We start from the raw sequence: 25,807 nt of genomic DNA on the forward strand, positions 1-25,807 counted from the left end.
AAAAAAGACATGATAAATGCTCCTTTATAAGGCAAAAGCATTGTAACTGAAGTTATTATAAAATGTAAGAATGTAGTAGTTCCCCCAACACATAATATTTATACACTTGAAGTTTAGGAAGTGGATTTCCAGGAAACATTAAGTATAGAAGTGTGTTCTAGTACAGCCTTCCACATTATTTTAAATAATCATGTAAATTCTTTATTACATATGATACATATCTGCTTTAATATTTATAATTTGTGCTTATTTTTAGAGCTCAAGAAGGCCAGATAACATGCCCGTGTAAACTAAAAGGGTTTGAGTAAGCAAGAAAGGATGAAGAAAAAAGGAAGAAGACAGACATATTTGTCCATCAATCATTTATCATTTTACATAAAATTTTTTAATAGAAAACTTGACAACACATGTGTTAATTTTGTTACTACATTTCCAGGTATTAAGTAGCTAAAGCGAATACATAACTGGGGAAGGAGGTATGCTGAAAGGGCAAAAGGAGCAAGTTTTTACACACACATTATAATAGTTAAAGTCTTCAAGTGCATTTTTATTCACCAGGTTTAGAGAGTGGTAGGCTGCCATACTTAGGAGAGTAATTTAAAAGTTTTCTAGAAAGCAAAGGAGGAAATGACTGAGCTAATTGATTAATTCCTTCTCAAGAAAAAAGGTAGTCGAGCTTAAATATGGTCTTGAAGTATATTTTTAAAAATCTTATTCTATAGTGTACCTTATTTTATACACTTCCTATGGAATTGTTTATGTTGTAGTAGTTAGTGTTTTAACACAAAGCACAGTTAAAATTGCAGACATCTTTCTCTCTTAACTACTCATATTCCAATTGAAGCTCCCAAATTGGACATATAGTGGGAAGAAAGTACTCAGCTTACAGAGCAGGTTTTACATTCCCAATCTACCAGGTCAGGGTGACACTCTTAGTAGTGAATAAAGGAGCACTGAAACAGTTTTAATGATTATATATTTATTTTAATATTTCAGAAAAAAATACTATATCAGACACATGATTTTATGAATGCTTTTGCTTAAGATTTTAAAGTCATTTATGATGGATTAAAAAAATTTAAACAGTACCTGGTAGCACTTAAGTCTGGCAAAAATCATGAGGGTGGTATCAACTGAAGTTTTGGAAACACTGTTAAGGGACAGGGGCTGCCATGAGTTCATTTCATTCTCAATGCAGGAGATTTGAAAAATTACCCAATAGCTCCCTAATTGCCTAAACTGCTATGAGATTGATAACTGTATTTGAGTTCATTGACTAAAACTACTAAAATAAACACCTTGTACTAAATTCAAAGTTTTGAGATAAATAAGATTAATAAAAATTACGTGTCACCAGTCATGTTTCAGAATGATCTCCACATACAAGACTAAATACTATGTGTGATTTTACCTCATATTTCATATTTGTAAAAGACCCAGTTGAACATATATTTTTACATATATTTTATTGATTATGCTATTACAATTGTCCCATTTCCCCCCTTCACTGCCCTCTGCCCTGCACACCCCTTCCCATCCACATTGCTCCCCTTTAGTTCATGTCCATGGGTAATACATAAAAGTTCTTTGGCTTCTCCATTTCCTACACTATTTTTAACCTCTCCCTGTCTATTTTCTACTCACCATCTATCCTACTTACTCTTTGTACCTTTTCCCCTCTCTCCCCCTAGAGTGACCTGTTAATAACCTTTCATGTCAGCTCCACTTCTGTGGTTCTGTTCCTCTTCTAGTTGTTTGCTTAGTTTGTTTTTGTTTTTGTTTTAGGTGTGGTTGTCAATGATTGTGAGTTTGGTGTCATTTTACTGTTCATCTTTTTGATCTTCTTTTTCTTAGATAAGTCCCTTTAACATTTCATATAATAAGGGCTTGGTGATGATGAATGAACTCCTTTAACTTGACCTTATCTGAGAAACACTCTATCTGCCCTTCCATTCCAAATAAAAGCTTTGCTGGATAGAGCAATCTTGGATGTAAGTCCTTGCCTTTCATGACTTGGAATACTTCTTCCAGTCCCTTCTTGCCTGTAAAGTCTCTTTTGAGAAATCAGCTGACAGTCTGATGGGAACTCCTTTGTAGGTAACTGTCTCCTTTTCTCTTGCTGCTTCTAAGATTCTCTCCTTATTTTTCATCTTGGGTAATGTAATTATGATGTGCCTTGGTGTGTTCCTCCTTGGGTCCAATTTCTTTGGGACTCTCTGAGCTCCCTGGACTTCCTGGAAGTGTATTTCCTTTGTCAGATGGGGAAGTTCTCCATTATTTTTTCAAATAAGTTTTCAGTTTGGTGCTCTTCCTCTTCTCCTTCTGGCACCCCTATAATTCTGTTGCTGGAACATTTAAAGATGTCATGGAGATTCCAAAGCCTCTCCTCATTTTTTTTTTTTTGAATTTTTGTTTCTTCATTCTTTTCTGGTTGAATATTTCTTTCTTCCCTCTGGTCCACTCCATTGATCTGAGTCCTGGTTTTCTTCCCATCACTATTGTTTCCTATGCATTTTCCTTCATTTCACTTAGTGTAGCCTTCATTTTTCATCTAATTTGTGACCAAAACCAACCAATTCTGTGAGCATCCTGATCACCAGTGCTTTGAACTGTGCATCTGATAGGTTGGCTATCTGTTTGCCGCTTAGTTGTCTTTTTTCTGGATCTTTGATCTGTTCTTTCATTTGAGCCATTTTTTTGGTCTTGGCACACCTGTTACATAGTGAGGGGCAAAGCCTTAGTTGTTCACCAGGATGGGGCAACGCATGTCGCTGCATTGTGATGCTGTGTGTAGGGAAGGGGTCGAGAGGGAATAACGGCATTTAGTCCACTCTCTGCTGGATTTCAGTCACTTTTCCTGCTACCCACAAGCAAAGTGGGTCCTTCTGGTGGAACTCCCAGGTGGGTTGGCTTGTGTACCTTCTAGGACCCTGTGGGTCTCTCCACAACAAACTCTCTTGTGAGGCTGGGAGTTTCTCCCACTGCTGCCTCAACCCCCACAGGTGTGTTCAATCAGTGTTCTTTGAGGCTTTATTTTCCCTGTGTTGGAGCCCTGGGGTTGCATGGTCTATCTCGTTCCCCGGGTGTTCTTCCAGGTTTATCTGCAAGTGAATGTGTGACCATGCGCTCCAACAGCTGCTGCCTTGCAGGTCCGCCAGCTGCTCCCTTGCTGACCAGCCACCGCCTTGCCCACCCCTGTCCTCCACCACCTCTTTGCTGGGAGTCTTCTCTGTCTAGCTGCCCCTCTCCACCCCTCCTACCAGTCTGGATGGATGTTTCTTCTTTAACTCCTTGGTTACTGGACTTCCATACAGTTCAATTTTCTGTCAGTTCTAGCTGTTTTTTGTTTTTAAATTACTGTTGTCCTTTTGGTTTTGTGAGGAGGCACAGTGTGTCTACCTACAACTCCATCTTGGCCAGAAGTCTATTTTATTCTTTTTGGAATAGTTGTGAATAGGATTGTTTTCTACATTTCCTGTTTTGATAAGTTCATTTTTGGTATATAAAAATGCAACTGATTTTTGGATGTTTATTTTGTATCTTGATACTTTACTGAATTTATCAGTTCTAGCAGTTTCTTGGGGGAACATCTGGGGTTTTCTATGTACAGTATTATCTGCAAATAATGACAGTTTTACTTCTTCCTTTTGAATCAGATGCCTTTTATTTTTTCTGGTCTGATTGTTGTAGCTATGACTTCCAGTACTATGTTGAATAAGAGAGGTGAAAGCAGACATCCCTGTGTTGTTCCCAGTCTTAAGGGGAATGCTTGTAATCTTTGCCTCTTGAATATGATGCTGAGTTTATTATAAAGGGCCTTTGTTATATTTAGGTATGTTCCCTCTAATCTTACTTTGCTGAGAGTTTTTATCATAAATGGTTGCTGTATTTTATCAAGTACTTTTTCTGCATCTACTGATATAATCATGTGGTTTTTATACTTCATTTTGTTTCTGTGGTGTATCACATTTTTTGATTTGTGAATGTTGTGCCAACCTTGCATTCCTGGAATATATTCCACTTAAAAAGTGCATATGATCTTTCTGGTGCATTGCTGTACTCAGCATGCTAGCATTTTGCTGAGGATTTTAGCATCTATGTTCATCAGTGATATTGGCCTGTAATTTTCGGTCTTTTTAGTCTTTATCTGGTTTTTGGAATCAGGATAATACTGGCCTTGTAAAATAAGTTTGGGAGCATTCCCTCCTCTTGAATTTTATGAAATAGTCTGAGAAGGAGAGCTGTTAGTTCTTTTCAGAATGTTTGGTAAAATTCACCTGTGAAGCCATCTGTACCAGGGCTTTTGTTTGTTGGGAGTTTCTTGATTAATGCTTCAGTTTTACTAGGTGTAATCTATCTATTCAGATTCTCTGATTTTTCCCCTATTTAGTTTTGGAATACTGCGTGTTTCTAGGAATTCATCTATTTTGTCCAGGTTATCCACTGCAATCCCTATCAAGATTCCAATGAAGTATTTCACTGAACTAGGACAAATATTTCAAAAATTTATATTAATCCACAAAAGGCTCCACATAGCAACAGCAATCCATAGAAAGAAGAACAAAGCTGAAGGAATAATGTTGTCTAATAACAAACTATACTATAAGGCCATAGTAATTGTAGTATAGTTTGATATTAGACGTATGAAACTATACATATAAAAACAAACGAATAGATCAGTGGAACAGAATAGAGAGCCCAGAAATAAACCCACACCTTTATAGTCAATAAACATTCAAAAGGGGAAGCAAGCACATACAACAGGGTAAAGACAGTTAATTCAATAAATGATAGTGGGAAAATTGGGCAGATGTGCAGAAAAAGAAACTAGACCACCTTCTTATGTCACACACAAGAATAAATTCAAAATGGATCAAATGCTTAAATGTTAGACCTGAAGCCATAAAAATCCTAAAAGAAAACAAGGCAGTAAAATCTCAGATATTTCTAGTGGCGATATTTTCTGATATATCATCCTGGTCAAGGGGAAAAAATAAACAAAGGAACTACATCAAACTAAAACATTTTTGCACAACAAAGGCAACCCTCAACAAAATGAAATGACAATCCACTGAATACAACATATTTATCAATGATATAACTGATAAGGGGTTAATATCCAAAATTTATAATGTACATATAAAACGCAACATCAAGAAAACAATTTAATTAAAAAACAGGCAAAGGACCTGAATAGACACTTCTCCAAAGAGGACACAGAGATGCCAAAGACACATGAAAAGATGTTCAACATCACTAATCAATACAGAAATGCAAATTAAAACCACCATGAGACATCATCTCACACCTGTCAGAATCGGTATCATCAATAAATCAACAAACAGCTACTGCTGGTGAGAAGGTAGAACAAAGGGAACCCTTTTTCACTGTTGGTGGGAATGCAAATTGGTGCAGTCACTGTGGAATGCACCAATGAGTTTGTTGTCATTTTACTGTTCATGGTTTTTTATCTTTTTCAATTTCTTAGATAAGTTCCTTTAACCTTTCATAGAATAAGGGCTTGGTGATGATGAACTCCTTTAACTTGACCTTATCTGGGCAGCACTTCATCTGCCCATCTATTCTAAATGATAGCTTTGCTGTATAGACTAATCTTGGATGTAGGTCCTTGTACTCCATGACTTTGAATACTTCTTTCCAGTCCCTTCTTGTCCCTTTGATTTTCTGTAATGTTTCTTTTGAGAAATCAGCTGTAGCCAAAAGGGGACCCCTTTGTATGTAACTGTATCCTTTCCTCTTGCTGGTTTTAAGATTCTCTTTATTTTTAATCTTGGGTAACTTACTGATGATGGGCCTTGGTGTGTTCCTCTTTGGGTTCAGTTTTTTGGGGGGACTCTCTGGGCTTCCTGGACTTCCTGGAAGTCTATTTCCTTTGCCAGACTGGGGAAGTTTTCCTTCATTGTTGTTCAAATAAGTTTTCAACTTCTTACTCTTGTTCTTCTCCTTCTGGTACCCCCATGATTAAGATATTGGAACATTTAAAGCTATCCCAGTGGTTTATAAGCCTCTCCTCATTTTTTTGAGTTGTTTCTTCATTCTGTTCTGATTGGATGTTTATTTCTTCCTTTTGTTCCAAATCGTTGATTTGAGTCCTGGTTTCCTTCCCTTCACTGTTGGTTCCCTGAATATTTAGGTCAGTCAGTTCTGTGAGCATCCTAATTACCATGTTTTGAACTCTGTATCAGATAGGTTGGCTATCTCCTCGTCGCTTAGCTTTTTCTGGAGTTTGATCTGTTCTTTCATTTGGGCCATATTTCTTTGTCTTGGTGCACCTATTATATTTAAAAAAAGGGGGGGGAGCTTAGGTATTGTCCATGGCAGGGCAACCCTCTTTGCTGTGTTTTGGCTCTGTCTGTCGGGGAGAAGTCAGAGAGGGAACAATGTGGCTAGGCTCACTTGCTCAGCTCTAGCTTCACTTTCCAATGAACTCTTGTGTGAGACTGGGAGTTTCCTGCCGTGGCAATCCCCACAATAGTTTATGGCTAGCTTTGCATCTCAGTTTCCCATTCAGCTAGCCCTGCCTTGCTCATGTGGTCCACTGCCTTCCTTCTGGACCTCCCAGCCTGCCCACATGGTCTGTCTCCTTGCCCCAGGTCTCCTTGTCTGCCTGGCTCTTTCCTATCAGTCTGATTGAATGTTTCTTTAATTCCTTTGTTGTTGGAGTTCCATGCAGTTTGATTTTCTGGCATTTCTGGTTGTTTATTGTTTTTATATTGGTTGTTATCCTCCTTTTGGATGTATAAGGAAGTGAAGGGTTTCTACCTATGCCTCAATCTTGGCCAGAACTCTCTGATTTAAAAAAAAATGTTTTATTTATTTATTTTTAAAGAGAGGGGAAGGAGGGAGAGAGATTGGGAGACACATCAATGTGTGGTTGCCTCTCGTGTGTTACCCACTGGGGACATGGCCCACAACCCAGGCATGTGCCATGACTGGGAAATAAACTGGCGACCCTTTGGCTGTCAGGCTGGCACTCAATCCACTGAGCCACTCCAGCCATATTGGAAAATGAAGATTTTAATGGAACAACTTACATTTGAAACCCAAAACCTCAATACAGTATGAGATGTTAGGAAAAAGAAAATGATCAGATATGAACACTATGTACAAGAATTGTAATTTCAGACTTAATGGGAAAAATAGTCTGTAAAACAATAGGGAAATAGGTAAATAAAACACAATTTAGCCATATGTAAGGATATTATGTCCTTATAATGTTTTGAGTTATCTTTAATGACACGGGAAGATATTCATGCTACATATAATGTTAAGTGAAGAGAGAAGAATACTGTATGTACAGTTTTTGTTTCCATTTCATAATGCACAAGTAGATTTGCAATGAGTGCCTCTGGCTGTTGAAATTATGAATAACATTTCTTCTTTACACATTTACATATTTCCCCCACTTCAACAGTAGGTATCTACTTGCCATCACATGGAGAGGAATGGTTATAAAATATTTAGGGAAACATTTCTTCAAGTTAATTCTGCCAACTTTATCCTAACAAAATTTCCCAAAGCAAAACTGTAAGAGCCAATATACATCTACAGAAATAATGAGCCTAAATTCTTTACTGTTCAATTAAAATTTAAGATCACTTTGAAGGCAGAATTCTGGAAGACTCATAGAACAATGACTTTCTATATAGCTCAATTATGGTTGTTGTGAAATACCAAGGAATAATATTAAAATATAATCAGCATAAAATTGATATTCAGTTATTGTAAAATATGTCTTCTATTAGCATATAATTTGTTTAAAATGAAACAGAAGAATATGTGACAAAAGCTGTGATGATCTTCCATGCAGTTTGAGAGTGTTTCCTTGATGCTTCCAAGGATTGCTAGTCTCTTGCTTAAGCTCCCTCAAATGGCCTCACTTAATGCCCTCTTACTGGCTGCTGTTAACACTCATGTGTATCTCTTGCAACATGAAGATGCATGATACTCCAGAGTCACTCTTTTGTAAGCATTTGTGGGCAGGGACAATGCCTTATTCTTCTCTGAACCACAACAGCTGGCACAATGTTTAACAGAAAATAAAGGTTCAAAAAACTATTGGGAAAACAAAGAAACTCTATGTCATACACTGTCCAAGTAATACAAGCACATTATGCTTTTCTTGTTCCTTTCTCTATTCTATTGGTACTACTTCTGTTAAAGTTTATCATCCCGAAGCCTAATTACTCTTTACTCCTGCAAATCATGAAGGTTACTTTTCTCATGGCAATCTATTTGTTTTACTTTATAGGTTTGTTGAAATCTCTTCCATTACCTCCATTATTCCTTCTCAAGGTATAGTAATGAAACAAATGTAGTCTACAACAACCATACTACAATACTATTTCCTTATTTTTTCATAGTGGTTCTAATTCTCTTCATTCAAGAAAAATGTATATACAATGTCTATCCAGAAGGTATCCAGCCATGTACTGTGAAAAATAGACATTTATTGAAGAAGATAAAAGAAACAAGAAACATTGTGCATAGGACAATGATGCCTTGGTCCCCTTCAAAGTATATACCTTGGAACTTCACACATCAGCTGCCTCATCGTATTTTCCTGAATCTCATCAACAGTCTGAAATCTTTTGCTTTCGAAGGTGATTTTTAGTTTTGGGAAAAGCTAGAAGTTGCAGGGTGCCAAATCTGGGCTGTAGGGAGACTGAGTTACTTGGGTGATTTGATGTTTCACAAACAAACTGCATAAGATGTGATACATGAGCAGGTGCTTGGTCATGATGAATCTGTCAATCACCAACTGCCCACAGCTGCAGCCTTCTGAATCTTATGAATAGTTTCCATGGAGAAATGTTCAAGCTTAACACAAAATTTGATTCAGATTTGTTGCTCTACCCAATCAGTCATTTTGCATGTGACAGCCACATAGTACACATGCTCACTCAATGGCGTCTACCACCCCCACTGACTAGTACAGTGAAGTTGTCATTGTTCACACACGCGCATTTCAGTCCACTCTCCTTGGCTGCCAGGTTACATTGATGCCATCCAAGACCTCATACAGGGGACCCATATAGAACAATGACTTTCTATATAGCTCAATTATGGTTGTTGTGAAATACCAAGGAATAATATTAAAATATAATCACCATAAAATTGATATTTAATTATTGTAAAATATGTCTTCTATTAGCATATAATTTGTTTAAAATGAAACAGACCCCTTTCAGGGGATTCACAGACCCTCCTTAGGCTCATTCAAGGACTCCCAGGATAAGAATTCTTGGTTCACATGGTTTATATATTTTGATTCATTATTATATTAAAGCTCATATGGATTTATCACTTTGCATACTTTAAACATCATTTTAAAAGATGACACTTGCTGCCATAACAATTAGAGAGGGATTAATTGATATAACTTTTACTTTGTGGCTCTGTAATTCCAAGGTATATTTAAAAATTTCAACACCTATGGGAGTACTTTTTATAGCCTAGTCCCTGTACTAGGGACTAGGGACACAATAATGAACTGGACAGACGTGGGTCATGTTATCATAAAGGTCACAATGTAACAGATGTGCTGAGAGTCAAAGAATATTATGGAGAGATCAAGAGTTTAGAGCTGGATGTAGGGAGAGCAGTAAGAAGTAATGCAATAAATTTGACAAGAGATGATGACAGCCTGGGTTAAGATAGTGGCTGTGGGGCTAACAAGTGGAAGGCTAGAAAGATCCAGAAGTCAAACCAACAGGGCTTGGCTGTTAAAAGTGAAATATGATGCTGAGGTTTGTCTTGGGCATCCTGAGATGGAAAAAAGGAGGAGATGGTTGGGGGAGACAGCAAATGAATTCACTGTGGACTTGTTGGGCCTGTCTTGCTTGTAGGATCTAAGGAGGCCCTATCTAGTAGAGAGATGGATGTATGAGTCTGAACTTTAAGAGAAATCTGTGCTGTAGATTGAAACTGGAAGATAGCCAGAAACAGAAACCATGAAAAAGGGTATGGTTGAAAGGAAGAAGCCCAAGATAGAAACTTGAGGAATCAAGAAAAGTATCAAAAAAGTAGAAAAACATCAGAGGAGAAAACTAGGAGAGTGTAGTGTCACAGAACTGATTCCTTTCCTATTAAGGTGTCACTATGATCTATTTTCCTAAAGGGAGTTTCTCTGAATCTTTTGGCATCTTACAAATTGGAGAGTTGTATAAGCAAAATGTTTACAAATATTTCATGACAAAGTCTATAAATAAAAATCAATGTGTTTTTATAGTACACATTAAAAACATTAAAATAAATACAAAGGAAGTTTGGGAATAAGTGATATCAGATAATAATTGATGCTTTCATCACGTTATATCTTATCTTTGAACCCATAATTATAACAATAAAAACTTGAATTAAAACTATCATCTTTACTTTAAAACATGACTTATCCTTGTATATTTATTAAAATTTATAAAGTATTCTGACAACAATTTTATTTAATTCTTACATAAAAGCCATAATGAAAGTTTAGAGGAATTTTTATCCTTCTTTTGCTGACAAAGAAATAGACACTCAAAGAGGTAAAGACACTTCCTAAAACTATAATCTAGAGATTGGTAGAGCTCATTCTATTATGCCATGATGCTCTTGTATAGTTCAGTAACATAAAGAGAAAGAATTTCATATTCTATGTATCAAGTGTACATAGTCAAGTATAAGTATAAATTTCTGTGTATAAAATTTATCAAGTATAAATTTCAAGTAAAAGAGAGTATATGTGTGAGAGGAAGAGGGAGAGAGAGAGAAAGTAAGAAACAAGGAATAAGAACTACATGAACTATCTTGACTTTGTAATATTATACCATAAATTTTTACTAAGATAGTTGTATAAAGACACTTTTTCAAGTGGGTAACTCACGACCATGAGTTTGTCAAGTAGTTGACTCACCTAATCTGCTACGTCTAATCTCTTCTGGTGAGACAGGCCGTAGCTTTCTTTCTGCTTTGATTTCTTCTAGTATTCTTTCATGGAGGCTCCGTGGCCGTGGTGGAGTGGGTTTTAATTTTCTGGCTGAGGCCTTGAAAAAAAAACCATAATGGTTGAAGACTCTGAGTAGTTGCCTTGAAATAATGTTAAGTACATTCATACAGTATAGTATTATGAAATTGTATTTTATTGATTGTAACTATTTTTTCTCATTATTTCAAAAGGTAATGACAATACTGTATCTTCTACAGCATCCTTTTATTAAATTTTTTTTATTGTTTATGCTATTACAGTTGTCTCAATTTTTTCCCCATTGTCTTTCTCCCCCTAGGCCCCTCCTTCCCACAGTCAATCCCCACACCATTGTTCATGTCCACAGGTGATTAATATTTTTTTGTGTAATCCCTTCACCTTCTTTCAATCCCAACTTCCCCCTCCCCTCCTACAGCTGTCAGATTGTTCCTTGTTTCTGTGCCTCTGAATCTATTTTGCTCATTAGTTAATTTTGTTCCTTAGATTCCTCAGTTATAAGTGAGATTATATGATATTTGTCTTTCATTGCCTGGCTTATTTCATTTAGCATAATATTCTCCAGTTCTATCCATGCTGTCACAAAAAGTAAGAATTCCTTCTTTTTTAATGTTCTGTTGTATTCCATTGTGTAAATGTACCACAGCTTTTTTTATCCACTCATCTACTGAGGGGCACTTAGGTTGTTTCCTTGACTATTGTAAATAATGCTGCTGTGAACACAGCGGTGCAGATATTCTTTTGAATTGGTATTTCAGGATTATTTGGATATATTCCCAGAAGTGGAATTGCTGGGTCAAAAGGCAATTCCATTTTTAATTTTGTGAGGAAATTCCATACTGTTTTCCAGAGTTGTTGCACCAGTCTGCATTCCCACCAATAGTGCACTAGTGTTCTCTTTTCTCCACAACCTCACCAGCACTGGTTGTTTGTTGATTTATTGATGATACCCATTTTAACACAATGGGTGTGAGGTGATACCTTACTTATTGTGGTTTTAATTTGCATCTGTCCGATGGCAGGTGATTTGGGGCATTTTTTTTCATGTATCTATGGGCCATCTGTATCTTCTCCTTGGAGAAGTGTTTATTCAGGTCTTTTGCCCATTTTTTAATGGATTATTTGTCTTCCTGGTGTTGAGTTATACTAATTCTTTACAAATTTTAGAGATTAAACCCTTGTCTGATGTGTCATTGGCAAATATGTTCTCCCATATGGTTGGTTGCCTTTTCATTTTGATGATGGTTTCTTTAGCTGCGCAGCTTTTTAATTTGATGTAGTCCCATTTGTTTATTTTTTTATTTCCCTTGCTCTAGGTGATATATCAGCAAAAATATTGCCACATGAGATATCTGAAATTTTACTGCCTATGTTTTCCTCTAGGATTTTCATGGTATCACAACTTACATTTAAGTCTTTTATCCATTTTGAGTTTATTCTGGTGTATGGTGTAAGATGGTGGTCTAGTTTCATTTTTTTACACGTACCAGTACAATTCTGTCAACACCATTTATTGAAGAGACTGTCTACACCATTGTATGCTCTTGCCTCATTTGTCAATTATTAATTGACTATAAAGGCATGGTTTTATTTCCAGGCTCCCTGTTCAGTTCTATTGATCTATGTGTCTGCTCTTATACCAGTACCAGACTGTTTTGATTACAGTGGCCTTACAGGATAGTTTGGTATCATGTATTGTAATCCCTCTGACTTTGTTCTTCTTCTTTCTTGGGATTGCTGAGGCTCTTCACAGTCTTTTTTAGTTCCATATAAATTTTTGGAACATTTTTTTCTAGATTTGTGAAATATGCTATTGGTATCTTAATAGAAATTGTGTTGAATCTGTAGATTGCATTCTGCAGCATGGACTTTTTAATATTAATTCTTCCAATCCATGAACACAGTATATTCTTCCATTTATTTGTATCCTCCCCAACTTCTTTCTTCAGTGTCATATAGTTTTCCAAATACAGGTCTTTTACCTCCTTGGTTAAATTTGTTCTGAGATACCTCATTTTTTTTTTTTGGTTGTTGCAATAGTAAATGGGATTGACTTAATATTCCTTTCTGATAGTTCATTATTGGTGTATAAAAATGCCACCAATTTCTGAAAATTGATTTTGTATCATGCTACTTTGCCAAATTCATTTATTAGGTCTAGTAGTTTTTTGATGGAGCCTATAGGGCTTTCTATGTACAATATCATGTTGCCTATTAATAATGACAGCTCTACTTCCTCCTTTCCAATTTGGTTGCCTTTTATTTCTTCTTCATGTTTGGTTGCTGTGACTAGAATTTCCAGTACTGTGTTGCATAAGAGTAGTGAAAGAGGACATCCTATCTTGTTCTGACCTTAGAGGAAACACTTTTAGTTTCTGCCCATTGAGTATGATGTTGGCTGTAGATTCTTTGTATGTGGCCTTTATTATGTTGAGGTATGATCCTTCTATTCCCAATTCACTAAGAATTTTTGTCATAAATAGGTGTTGATCAAATGCTTTTCCTGATGGCAACCCTGTTGATAAAAGATTATTTTTAAGTCATTATCAAGATTCCTAAAGCAATAAGGAGATTGCTGAATTTCATAGTTATTTAGTCATATGTGCTCAACTAATTTTAAAGAGACAATTTTCTGAAGTTAACATGATGTCCTCTATATGCAAGTGTGCCAGATAATCAATTAAAATGCAAGCTATACTTTATCTAACATTATCACAATTTTCTGAAGTTAACATGATGTCCTCTATATGCAAGTGTGCCAGATAATCAATTAAAATGCAAGCTATACTTTATCTAACATTATCGTAGTTCTTGAAACTAATATTTTTAAGTCATCACAACCTTCTCAGATTATTATTATTATCTTCATTCTATAGTTGATTAAAGAAAGGCTCCAGCAGTCTGATTTACTTTCTCAGAGCCATGTGGCTGCTAAATTTTCTAGCTAGTGTGTAAATCCAGGTTCCTTTGACTCCACACTCTTTGTTCTCTACCATGACCTGCATTCTTAGAATTATTTCCTAGGTAGTCTCTGTTCCTTCTTTTAAAAATATTTATAAAAGGGATTGTTAATTATGCTTCAGATATACACAAACTAGGACAGAGACACCATTTCCTTCCAGACTAATGAATGTACACAGGTTTACGAGGGATTGGTAAGCACTGGCTATTGAGTGAAGAGGAAAAGAAGTGAGGAACAAAGAAACCATAAACCAATGTCCATCTATATTAAAATATTCTGATTCCATGGTCATTAGTAACAACTCTGTTAGCAGAAGAAGACAATTAATATAAAAGTAGATGACAATAGGGTGCATTTACTGCAAAATAGTATTGAAATGACACTTTAACCAAGGAGGTTATCAGCACTATAAAGTAAACTGGAGGAGCAGGCAATCCATACTAGGAACAATTTGGTATTATATTTAGCCATTATTCTAGGAAGTATTTGTCCAGGTTTTCCACCATAACCCAGGTTGTTCTGAATTAAAATATCCTAAGATAGTCTTGTATTAAACAAATGTTAAGTATTTTCCCATGACTTAAATGTAATCTATAGTTGGGAGTCATCATTCTGAGAATAAATGCTTAGTGTAAAAATGAACCACTTTAAGAGCTAAATTCTAGAGATAACACCCTACAGAAGAATAATTTATTCTGTGGACTCCAATCAAGAGGAATATATCAAATTACATACTGGATTTAAAGGAGGTCTTGATCTGATGAAATCCAGAATAATTTCATGAGCACTTTTTTTTAACCGAGGAGGAATATCACCATTCACCTGAAAAAAAGACAAAAAGTAGAAGATTCTTCTGATTATAGCACTGATTTTCAAACTTTGTGCTGCAAGAACCTTTAAAACATGCAATACCTGACTATTTAGTCTAGAACACTGACCTCTTTTCCCTTAGATTGTCAGTATAGGTCATATAATAGAGTTGTACCTTATTGGTCACATTGTATAATAAGGTAGGGTCTAATTGGTTAATTTGTGGTATCAGACATCCTTATATACAAATATAAGTACCTGATTTTTTTTATCCTCACTAGAGGACATGCTTATTGGTTTTGGAGAGAGAGGAAGGGAGGGAAAGCAAGAGGAACAGAAATATTAGTATGAGAGAGAAACACTGACTGGTTGTCTCTCACATGTGCCCCAACCAAGGACTGAACCTGCAACCAGGTACGTATTCTGGCCAGTAATTGAACTTGCAACCTTTTGGTTTATGATAGCACACTGCAACCAACTGAGCCACACTAGCCAGAGCTAGGCACCTGATTTTTTAAAAAGCCACTCTGGACCAAAAGGAGGTAATTACTATTATTATTCTTTTGTTTTGTAAATCAATTAAAATTATACCTATTTTTTGTCAGATTGGCAAAAATAGATTTTTGGTGTGCTGTAGAATTTTAGTAACTAGTTTATGTGTGCCATGAGATGAAAAAGGTTGAAAATTGCTGGATTACAGGATTATCATTCAAGTTTCTGGGTACAGCTGTTATTCAACATGTCTCAAAATTACTGAAGTAATCTGTACTATAGATATGGAATCTGTTTATAAGGATGCATTTCAAATAATTAAAATGGAGAGTAAATGGCTGTGTAATTTAGGGCAAAAATAACTATTTTGTAGAACTGAATAAAATCCAGGTTTGCTTTAGTTCTATCATTTTGGAAAATTATATATAAGATATATCCCTTCCAAAAAGCTTGTAAAATTGCAAGTGTGAATGGAATAAATAATACTATGCATATTAATTATTTTATCATTTAAAATATCTTCCACCTCTTATTTTCATCCTTGTACAAAACCTAGGTAATAGGAAGGACTGGTGATCCGATTCACATTCTGTACCTCAAACTCAGGCTCAGAGCAAAAAGAATATTTACTACACTCACAGAGCTAGTACGTAGAACAGTTTTTGTAGAGCTTGGGTCTGTCTCTGATTCCTGCTCTTATGTCTTCTCCTTTTAAAGTAATGTATAACTGGAAAAAGTTTCGAGAAGAAACAAGAAAACCCCAGAATCCCACAAAAATATAACAACCTTAAATCCTCATTCTGACCACTCAAAAGGCACAGTTGTGACCATTTTGTCATATTTTTTTCCAGTCTCATATAAAAAACTCCATAATCCCTTTCACCTCTACTTTTGGTGACCTACTCTTTGATTACCTCATCATATTCTAATAATTTTATACATTTTATTGGAGAAAAAAAGAAAAGTTGGCTATTCCTCTAGCATCAGTGGTTCATATTTTTTATTTTGATAGGTTAGACATTCTTTATGCTTCACAATTTTTATTCAAAATATCATGTAAAATTTTGGAATTGTTATAAAACTTGTGAAAATATTTTTCAAGTATTTTCTTATCTGAATGTTAAGATTTCTTGTGTACTTGCCAATCTTAAATACTATTTTAATTGCCCATAGTCAGTAATCAGTTGGTCATTAATTATGAGTTTTGATTTTTTGGTGAATGTTACTATTTTGTGTCAACTAAGAGATAAAATTTTAAAAGAAGCAAAAAACCTGAGCTGCTGCTCCCAGGTCCAGTTCCCTCCCCAAATGAGGTAGCCCTATTTGATTTTAGGGTGTTTGATAAGCCTGAACAACTACTCCCCTCTTTTTCTCTGTATTCCTCCTTCCAGCCTCGAATGAGACAAGGATGGCCCTCTGGCAATATTCAGGTATAAAAGCTGCTTGAGCCCACCAGTCAACCTGTGACTGCTAGGCCTTGGTTTAAGTTGGGCATGCAACCAGCAGCAGAGCTGGAGGCCTATATGGTACCACCTCTACCTGTGGATTTCATGTTACGTAAGATATTTTTAAAAAAATGTATTGTATGAAACAACTTAATCAGACTTTTCTATTACTTTCTATTCTACTCCTGAACAGGACAGTACATATCTTTCTAGCTGTTTTTCATATGCTTTTACTTTAACGTTCTTTCTATTAAAACAGACGGTTTGAGAGAATGGACTAAAAATAAGGCCATGGTTCTAAGTTCCATTCCCCAAACAAGAGCATTAAATTCAGTTTCCTCACTAGTCAGAAACTGTATCCTGGATCCCAATTACAAAATGTATATCAGCACTCAGGAGAGAGATAGCATGCCAGTATGGATGTGAGTCAGTGAAGTCTTCACTAGTAAGAGGAAAAAATAGCTTTGTGCAAATACCATTCTACTGATGGATTAGCGAAGTTACACACTTTCATATAAATACAGAACAACCTGAAATAAGCTCTCTGAGCTGCAATGATAAATAATTTCTGTAAGAATACAAACAGTAGACTGAGAAGTAAATCAGATCAGTTGTAGAACTTGATCTTTTGAGACACATGCCTTAAACAAGTAACTTCTAAATAAGAGATGTTAAGTTTCTATACGTTTGTTTTTAAAGGTGAGTAAAGTTATTTGTTATAATTAATACATTTTACTTTGACATTTGGAAAAAGTCATCTGAAATATTTTATATATCTATAACTCAATATTATGAGTAATATCCCATTCAGTTTTCACTATCAGCACTACAAATATACAGAAAAAGGTGGATTGCTATAACATAGTTCTGTAGTTTATACCTGAGGATTAAATTAAAAACATCTCAATAAACTACTTCATGTATGATATACCATATGTGAAAATGCTTTGCAATTATACCTTACAAAAATATTTGTTTTTAAAACAATTAAAAAGAAGCATTATATTGATGAGTAATTTTTAAAAATGCTGTTTTTGAATGATTTGAATGGTTAAATATGAGTAGCTGAATTTCCACTCTCACTTATCATACACACACACACATACACATTCACACACACACACATATAATAAATTAATCAAAATCTTGGCCTGTTAGATTAAAACTTGAAAACATCCTCACATGACACCAATTAACACTAGGCCCTCCACGTGCCCAGTCCCTTGCACAGGTGCTCAGTATACATGTACTCAAGTGAACTGCATAGAATTAGAGAAATGACAATGAACTACAGAGAAAAGACAAAAACAAGAAAAACCCAGAAAAATAACAATAGCTACCATGAAACAGAAACACCTATCTATTTTTCCTTACTTCCTACCCCCAACCTCCAAGTTGAAAAAAATTTGTTATTTATCTGTGAATATACCAGGTTGAAGTGGCAAGCAGATGTATCACTGATAATCGTAAAGAGCACATTTAGAAAACCACCTATTATTTTGAAACTCTTGGAGCCCTCAATGGACAAAAGGTTTAAATAACTTGATCCTTGAAAAAGCAACATATTTTTTTTCTGTTTCTATCTTAAGCAGACCCACTAATGATGACATAAGTCTACAACCAAAAATGTATAAAGCTGATATATAGTTTAGTGATTAATAATGGATACCTAAACAAAATTTCCCCCTAGCTTTTTCAGGTAAAACTGAAAAACCAAAACTGTATATATTTAAAGTACATCCTCAAGAAATTTCAAGTATATTATACAGTGTTATTAACTATAGTCACCATGCTGTGCATTAGATCCCCAGAATTTATTCATCTAATAACTGAAAGTTTGTGCTCTTTGACCAATATCTCCCCATTTCCCCACCTTATGGTGATGTCATAGAGTATTTGTTTTTCTGAGTCTGGCTTATTTCACCTAGTAAAATGTCCACCATCCATGGTGTCGCGCATAAAAAAATTCATGTGTAAGTAAACCAGCATAGTTCAAATCCATGTTGTTCAAGGGTCAAATGTACACCCAGCAGTGGGATTTCTGGATCATACAGTAGTTCTATTTTTTAATTATTTTTTTGAGAAGACTCCATACTGTTTTCCATACTAGCTACACCAATTTACATTCCACCAACAGTGTACAAGAGTTCCTTTTCTCCACACCTTAGCAACACTTGTATTCTCTTGTCTCTTTGTAAACATCCTAACTAGTGTGAGATGATATTTCCCTTGGTTCTGATTTGCAGTTCCCTGATGACTAGTGATGTTGAGTGTCTTTTACCTGAATTTATTGGCCACTTGTATGTCTTCAGATCCTTTGCCCATTTTTAAATTGTTTTTGTTTGTTTGCTATTGAGTTGTATGTTTGTTATATGGATTTTGGATATTAACCTCTTATCAGTTATATGGTTTGCTTAATCAAATTTCAAAAATGTTTATTTTAATTAAAAGAAAAAACAGGACTGGAAGATGGTGGTGAGGTAGGTAGGAGCTGAACCCATTTGCTTGTGCACCCAACTGGGATACCTAGCCCATCTTCTGAAGAAGAGAGTGAACAGCCAATGGAATCCCAGCTTATATGAAGTTTGGAAGCCAAAGATTGCAGAGGATGTTGAAAACAGATGGTAAGGACATTGTATAGGGACAGTAAGGTCCCTAGGACCTGTGCAGGGACCACGGCTGCTGTGGTCCCTGGCCTGGAGCCTGGCGCTTGGGACTTGGCTGCCCCAGGAACTTTGGGGAGATCTGGGTCAGCAATTATAACTTTGCAGCTCTCTCCTGTGAAGTTATAATTGCTGTTATAAGTTATTAACGGCAGGAAAGCCAGTCAATGAGAAAGCTAAATAGAAAGAGTTAAAGGATATACTGTGTCAAAGAGAATCACATGTAGCATGCTCAAATTCATATAAAATACAACTAAAATTTATTTCCTCAGACTTGAGGGATCTGGCAAAAATGTAATTTCTTAATTACATTTCAGTCATATTTTCTTAATGACATTCAGTCAGTTTTCACTATTCAACTTTTGTTCCAAATCCTTGTCATTTTAGTATCCACAATAACAATATAAAGATACGTACTTTAACACATAGTAAATCCAAGTAAAAAAGTTTTTGTTGCCACCTTCTCAGTGAATAGCCCTATAGCCTTCCCTTTACCAAAGTTTTAGAAATGCAAAAGATACTTAAAATTCAATTATGTTTGTGTATTAATATTTGTTTAAAGCAGAAATTCAAGATACGATTTGCTATTTTCTGATTAACTGAGTTGCATAACATACAGTTTCATAAAACATGTGGCCTGCCACATACTCCCTGAGCCTGAAAAACACATACTTTTAAGAAAATGTAAAATAGTTTTCTTCAGAAGTATGTGAAGCTATAATTTTAGTATCAGACCTTAAGATATATATATCTAATTTTTATATTTGACAGTATTTTTCAAAAGCCTTAAAGACATGCATATTAACTGGCCCAAGAATTACATGGATAGAATTTATCCTAAGAAAAATCAATTCAGCATTTTATATACTACTAAAAAGTGGTAAAACTCAACAATAGTGGATTAATTAAATAATGGTTTGTCCTCTCAATAGATTATTTGAAACCACTAAAAATACTGTACAATGGAATATAACAAAGCTGTAAAAATGGGCAAGCTTTTCATATGCTGAAAACATAATGATTACCAATACACATAAAGTAATGAAAAACGTACAGAACAGTGTATATAATATAGATTTACTGTGCACATATTTACATATTTAGGGAGATATACACACATACATACAAAAACACATATATTGGCTCTGGGCTGCAGGAAGATGGTGGAGGAGTAAATGGAAGTCACAATGACCTCCTCCCAGGGCCAATCTGGAATTACAACTCAATTGTGGAGAAACCACCTATAACAAACAACTGAGCAATAGCCAAAGAGAAGCCATATAACTTTGGACAGACAGAAGAATCAGCTTCGGCACAACCTATCTGGTAAGGAGTATGGTAGAGACTCGAGAAGGCTGGCTGGGTGCCCATAGGCGGCAGTGCTAGAGTGATAATTAAGCAGCTGGTTGGATCTCCTTGAGAAGAATGGGGTCAAACCCTAAGCTAGGATTCCCAGCATAGAGCACCACAGCCCCAAAAGTACACAGATAACAACCATCAGTGAAAAATGGCAGGGATGCAGAGACAGATGGTAGAGACCCAAGAGCTGTTTAAAGGGCCAACACACAAATTTTGATTTGTAGCCACTTACCTTGGACTCTGGCAAAAGCAGGGGAAGAGTGGCCTGGTGATGCCTGAGGAGTGACTGAGGATGGAAGCTTTGGGAAGAGAACTGACAGAGTGGATGGAAGCTGGGATCACGGTGCTGAGTCACCCCTTATACAGGAGCAGCCATACTGCTCAGGCAGATCACTCCCCTCTGAGCAGCAATAGCCTAAGGGGAAACAATAACCCTGACCCCAGGAGGGCCTCTGACCTGGTCCTGTGGTGCTTACATCTGACTGCTGAGTGCAGGGTAACTAGATTAACAACCAAAAGAGATAGCCACAGACAGTATATCCCTGGCAAAAGGGAGGCAGAGTGACTTGAGGTGCTTGAGGAGAGACTAGGGGTGCAGGTTTGGGGGAGAGAACTGAGAAAGTGACTGCCAGGATCTGGTGCTAAGCCAACCCCCATACAGAAGCAGCCATCCTGCTCAGGCAGACCACTCCCCTCCAAGCAGCAGCAGCCTGGGGAAAAACAGCAGCCCCGACCCCAAGGGAGATTTGCCCTTGCCCTGCAGTGCTTAAACCCGACAGTTGAGTGTAGAGTAACTAGATTAACAACCAAAGGAAAAAGCCCTGGACAGTAGATCCCTGGAAGTCTCAAACAGGCTGCCTAAGGCCAGATGGGGGCAACATCTAACATCACCAGACGCAGATCCAGAAGGAAAAAACAACAATGGTAAATACAAGAAGCTACCGAGACAAAATCCACTGTGGTCTTCTCCATGATTTGTGATATTTTCTTTCTTGCATAGCTATTTAACATTCATTTCTTGTCCAGCAAGTTTGTACATATTAAGTTAGCTGGTTTTATACTATAGTGTATTTCAATTCACATATTTTGCCCCTCCCTTCTCTTACCCCATTTTACCTTCCTCTTTCCTTGTCCTATTTTCATTTCAAATTTTGCTATCCCTCTTGGTACAACTTGTTTCCATTCTGCACTCTATTTCTCCCCTATCTAGACACACAAAACCAATTTTCTTGTCAGTGGTTATCTCACATCCTTTTTCCCTGCTCTTAAAATAGCTGCATTCTCAATCCACCTTTAGCAAGCTTTGCTAGTTGGTTGTGGGTAGGGTAGTTGTTGTTGTATTTTTTTCAATTTTTATCTATAGAGCTTCACAAATTTTGTATTTCAAATATCAAATTTTACTGGTCCCCTTTCCTTCTTTTTTTCACCTCAAATTTCTAATTTTGCCATCTTAGCCTGTTTTTTTTCTTTTTTGTCTTTCTTCTATTTCTCTTTCATCCTGCCCTTTCATTTTTCTTTATTCTCCCCCTTTTTTATTTTTCCTTACATCCCAAATTTTAATTTTTCCCTGTCTTAGCCTGGTTTTTGGTCCTCTCTCTTAGTACTCCCTGTACCTCTATCATTTCAAAATCACCTCCCATTCCTCTAGACATCTCTTAAGCTTTTCTTTGTTTCTTCCCCTCTCCTTTATTCCCATACCACCAATATTAATTTTAGTTCATTTGTTGTTGATAATATTGTAGTGGATCTTTCTTTAAAATTTGGCTCCTATTTTTTTATTAATTATTATTTTTCATTCCTTTTTCTCTCTCTCACTTTATTTTTTATTATTTTGATTTGTTTAAACCTAATACTATATGCTTCCCTTCTCTTACTCCATTCCACCTTCCTCATTCCATTTTTTATTCATGATGTAAATTTTACTTTCTTCGAATTGCTCCAGCTCCCAACTCAAAACTTATTAGTGCTCCTCCCTCTACCTTCTCAAAACCATTTTTCTTTCAGTAGGGCATCTTATATCCACTCCACTTTCTTATAATGGTCTTAATCTCTTTACACTCTTACTAATACTTCATGCTTACAATACTTTCATGCTTATATGGTTTACTGCAAAACATATAAGCATGAAAAAAGACAAGGTTGGTTTGCTGGTGATAGTGAGATTGCAGGGGGGAGTTATTTTTCCAGGTGTGGGGTTGTTGCCAGGGCTTTGTGGTTTTATTCTGGCAGCATCTTCACAATAGCATACAAGAAGTGGTGGGTGGAGTGACCCTCAGCCAACCAGCTAAAGGGAAGGATCCACCAAAGAAAGACCCAACAACAATAAAAACTCAATTACATCCAGAGAGCCAACATAAAGGGAATAAAGGGCATCCCATGAGTATCTACTTCAGATGATCGAGGAGACTGCACCACAAAATCTCATAGGCCTTCTACTATAGAAGTTCACATCACAAACTCAGGGTGTCAAAACAGAACAATTTAAGAGGCAGAAGCAAATGAGAAGACTCCCATAAATAATGGGAATATGAAGAAACAATCCCTAATTAAAAGAAAAGGAAGAATCCTCAGAAAGAGTGCTAAGTGAAATAGAGGCAAGTCAACTATCATATAGTGAGGTCAAAGCAATGGTTGTAAGGAAACTCAATGAGCTCACTCAGAATTACCAAAAACTACAGGGAAACTACAAGGAACTTACTGCAAACCATATAAGCATGAAAAAAGACAAGGAAACTATCAACAACAGCCAAGAGGAAATGAAGAATACAATTTCTGAATGTAGGAACACAGGAGGAGGAATCAAAAACAGGCTAGATGAAGCAGAGGATTGGATCAGCAAGCAGAAGAACAAGGTAGAAAAAAACATCCAGAAAGAGCAAGAAAAGGAAAAAAGACTGAAAAAGAATGAAGAGGTGTTCAGGGAATGGTAGAACAACATGATACATAATAATATCCATATAATAGGAATGCCAGAAGGAGAAGAAAAGGATCAAGGGGTAGATAACTTGTTTGAAAAAGTAATGATGGAAAATTTCCCTAATTTGATGAGAGAAAAAGCCACAGAAGTCCAAGAAGCACAGAGGGTCCCAGTTAAGAGGAACCCAAAGAGGACTACTCCAAAACACATCATAATTAAAATGGCAAAATTCAAAGACAAACAGAGAATCTTAAAGGCAGCAAGGAGTAAAAGAAACAAGAAGTAACATACAAGTGAACTCCGGTAAGGCTAGTAGCTGATTTCTCAATAGAAACATTATAAGCCAGAAGGGAATGGCAAGAAATAGTCCAAGAAGTGAAAAGCAAAGGCCTACAACCAAGACTACTCTACCCAGCAAAGCACTCAATTAAAATGGAAGGCAAAATAAGGATCTTGCCAGACAAAAAAAGGCTGAAAGAATACACCTCCACCAAACCAGCACTGAAAGAGATGATAAAGGGACTGCTATAAAAAGAGGGGGGGGGGGGAAACAGTGAGAAAGGAACAAAGGTACAAAGGGAGTAAAATGGAAACTAATAAGTACCTATCAATAATAAACTTAAATGTTAATGGATACTCCATTACTCCAATCAAAAGACACAGGGGAACTGAATGGATAAGAAAATATGATCCTGACATATCTGCCTACAAGATACCCACCTCAGAACAAAAGACCTAAACATACTAAAAGTGAAGGGTTGGGAAAAAATAATTGAAGCAAACAGACAGGGGAAAAAAGATGAGGTAGCAATATTTATGTCCAACAAAAGAGACTTCAAAACAAAGGCCATAAAAAGAGACCTAGAAGGACACTTCAAAATACTCAAGAGAGGAATCCATCAAGAAGACAAAAATACTGTAAACATATATGCACCCAACATAGGAGCACCCAAATATACAAGGAAAATCTTGGAGGAGTTCCAGACAGATATATACAGCAGCAGACTTACAGTAGGAGATATTTAACACCCCACTGTCAATAATGGATAGATCTTCCAAACAGAATATCCACAAGGACATTGTGGAACTGAACTATGCATTAGATCAAATTGACTGAACTGATTATATATATCATCCTAAAGAAGCAAAATACACATTCTTTTCTTTTTTAAAGATTTTTTTAAAAATTTCCTTTTAATCATTGTTCAAATACAGGTTTCTCCTTTTTACTCCCAATCCAGTCCCCCTTCCCAGCCTCCCCACTTCCCTCCCATTACCACCCTCCCCTTAGTTTATGACCATGTGTCCTTTAAGTTTGTTCCTGTGAACCCTTCCCACTGTCCCCTTAAATTCCCTCTTCTCTCCCCTCCGGTCACTGTCAGCCTGTCCTCTATTTCAGTGTCTTTGGTTATATTTTGCTTGTTTCTTTGTTTTGTTATTTAGGTTCCTGTTAAAGGTGAGATCATATAGTATTTGTCTTTTACTGCCTGGCTTGTTTCGCTAAGCATAATGTTTTCCAGCTCCATTCACGCTGTTACAAAGGGAAGGAGCTCCTTCTTTCTTTCTTTCTGCTACATAGAATTCCACTGTGTAAATGTACCATAGTTTTTTGATCCATTTATTTACTGATGGGCATCTTGGTTGCTTCCAGCATCTAGCTATTGTAAATTGTGCTGCTATGAACATTGGGATGCATAGGTTCTTTTCAATTGGTGTTTTAGTATTCTTAGGATAGAGTCCCAGCAGTGGAATTGCTGGGTCAAAAGGCAGATCCATTTTTAGTTTTCTGAGGAAGTTCCATACTGCTTTCCATAGTGGTTGTACCAGTCTGCAGTCCCACCAGCAGTGCACTAGGGGCCCCTTTTCTCCACAACCTCTCCAACACTTGTTGTTTGTTGCTTTGTTTATGATGGCCATTCTGTCTGGTGTGAAGTGGTATCTCATTGTGGTTTTAATTTGCATCTCTCTGATAGCTAGCGATATTGAACATCATTTCATGTGTCTTTGGATTTTCTGTATGTCCTCCTTGGAGAAGTGTCTGTTCAAGTCCTTTACCCACTTTTTAATTGGATTGCTTGTCTTCTTAGAGTGCAGTCGTGTAAGTTCTTTATATATTTTGGAGATTGAACCCTTGTCTGAGGTATCATTGGCAGATATGTTTTCCCATACAGTTGG

General features: G+C 36.4%; 1 protein-coding gene across 1 annotated transcript in view; it reads right to left on the bottom strand.

Annotated features, from left to right (window-relative positions):
• The window catches only part of SPIRE1 (spire type actin nucleation factor 1), a 303,314-nt gene that overhangs the window by 47,940 nt on the left and 229,567 nt on the right, over nt 1-25,807 (bottom strand). Inside the window, 2 exon segments of the mRNA XM_028524016.2 lie at nt 10,916-11,045; nt 14,682-14,768. Coding sequence (XP_028379817.1) covers nt 10,916-11,045; nt 14,682-14,768 — 217 coding nt within the window.

Source organism: Phyllostomus discolor, chromosome 9 (genome assembly GCF_004126475.2).
Source record: "Phyllostomus discolor isolate MPI-MPIP mPhyDis1 chromosome 9, mPhyDis1.pri.v3, whole genome shotgun sequence".
Taxonomy (NCBI): Eukaryota; Metazoa; Chordata; class Mammalia; order Chiroptera; family Phyllostomidae; genus Phyllostomus; species Phyllostomus discolor.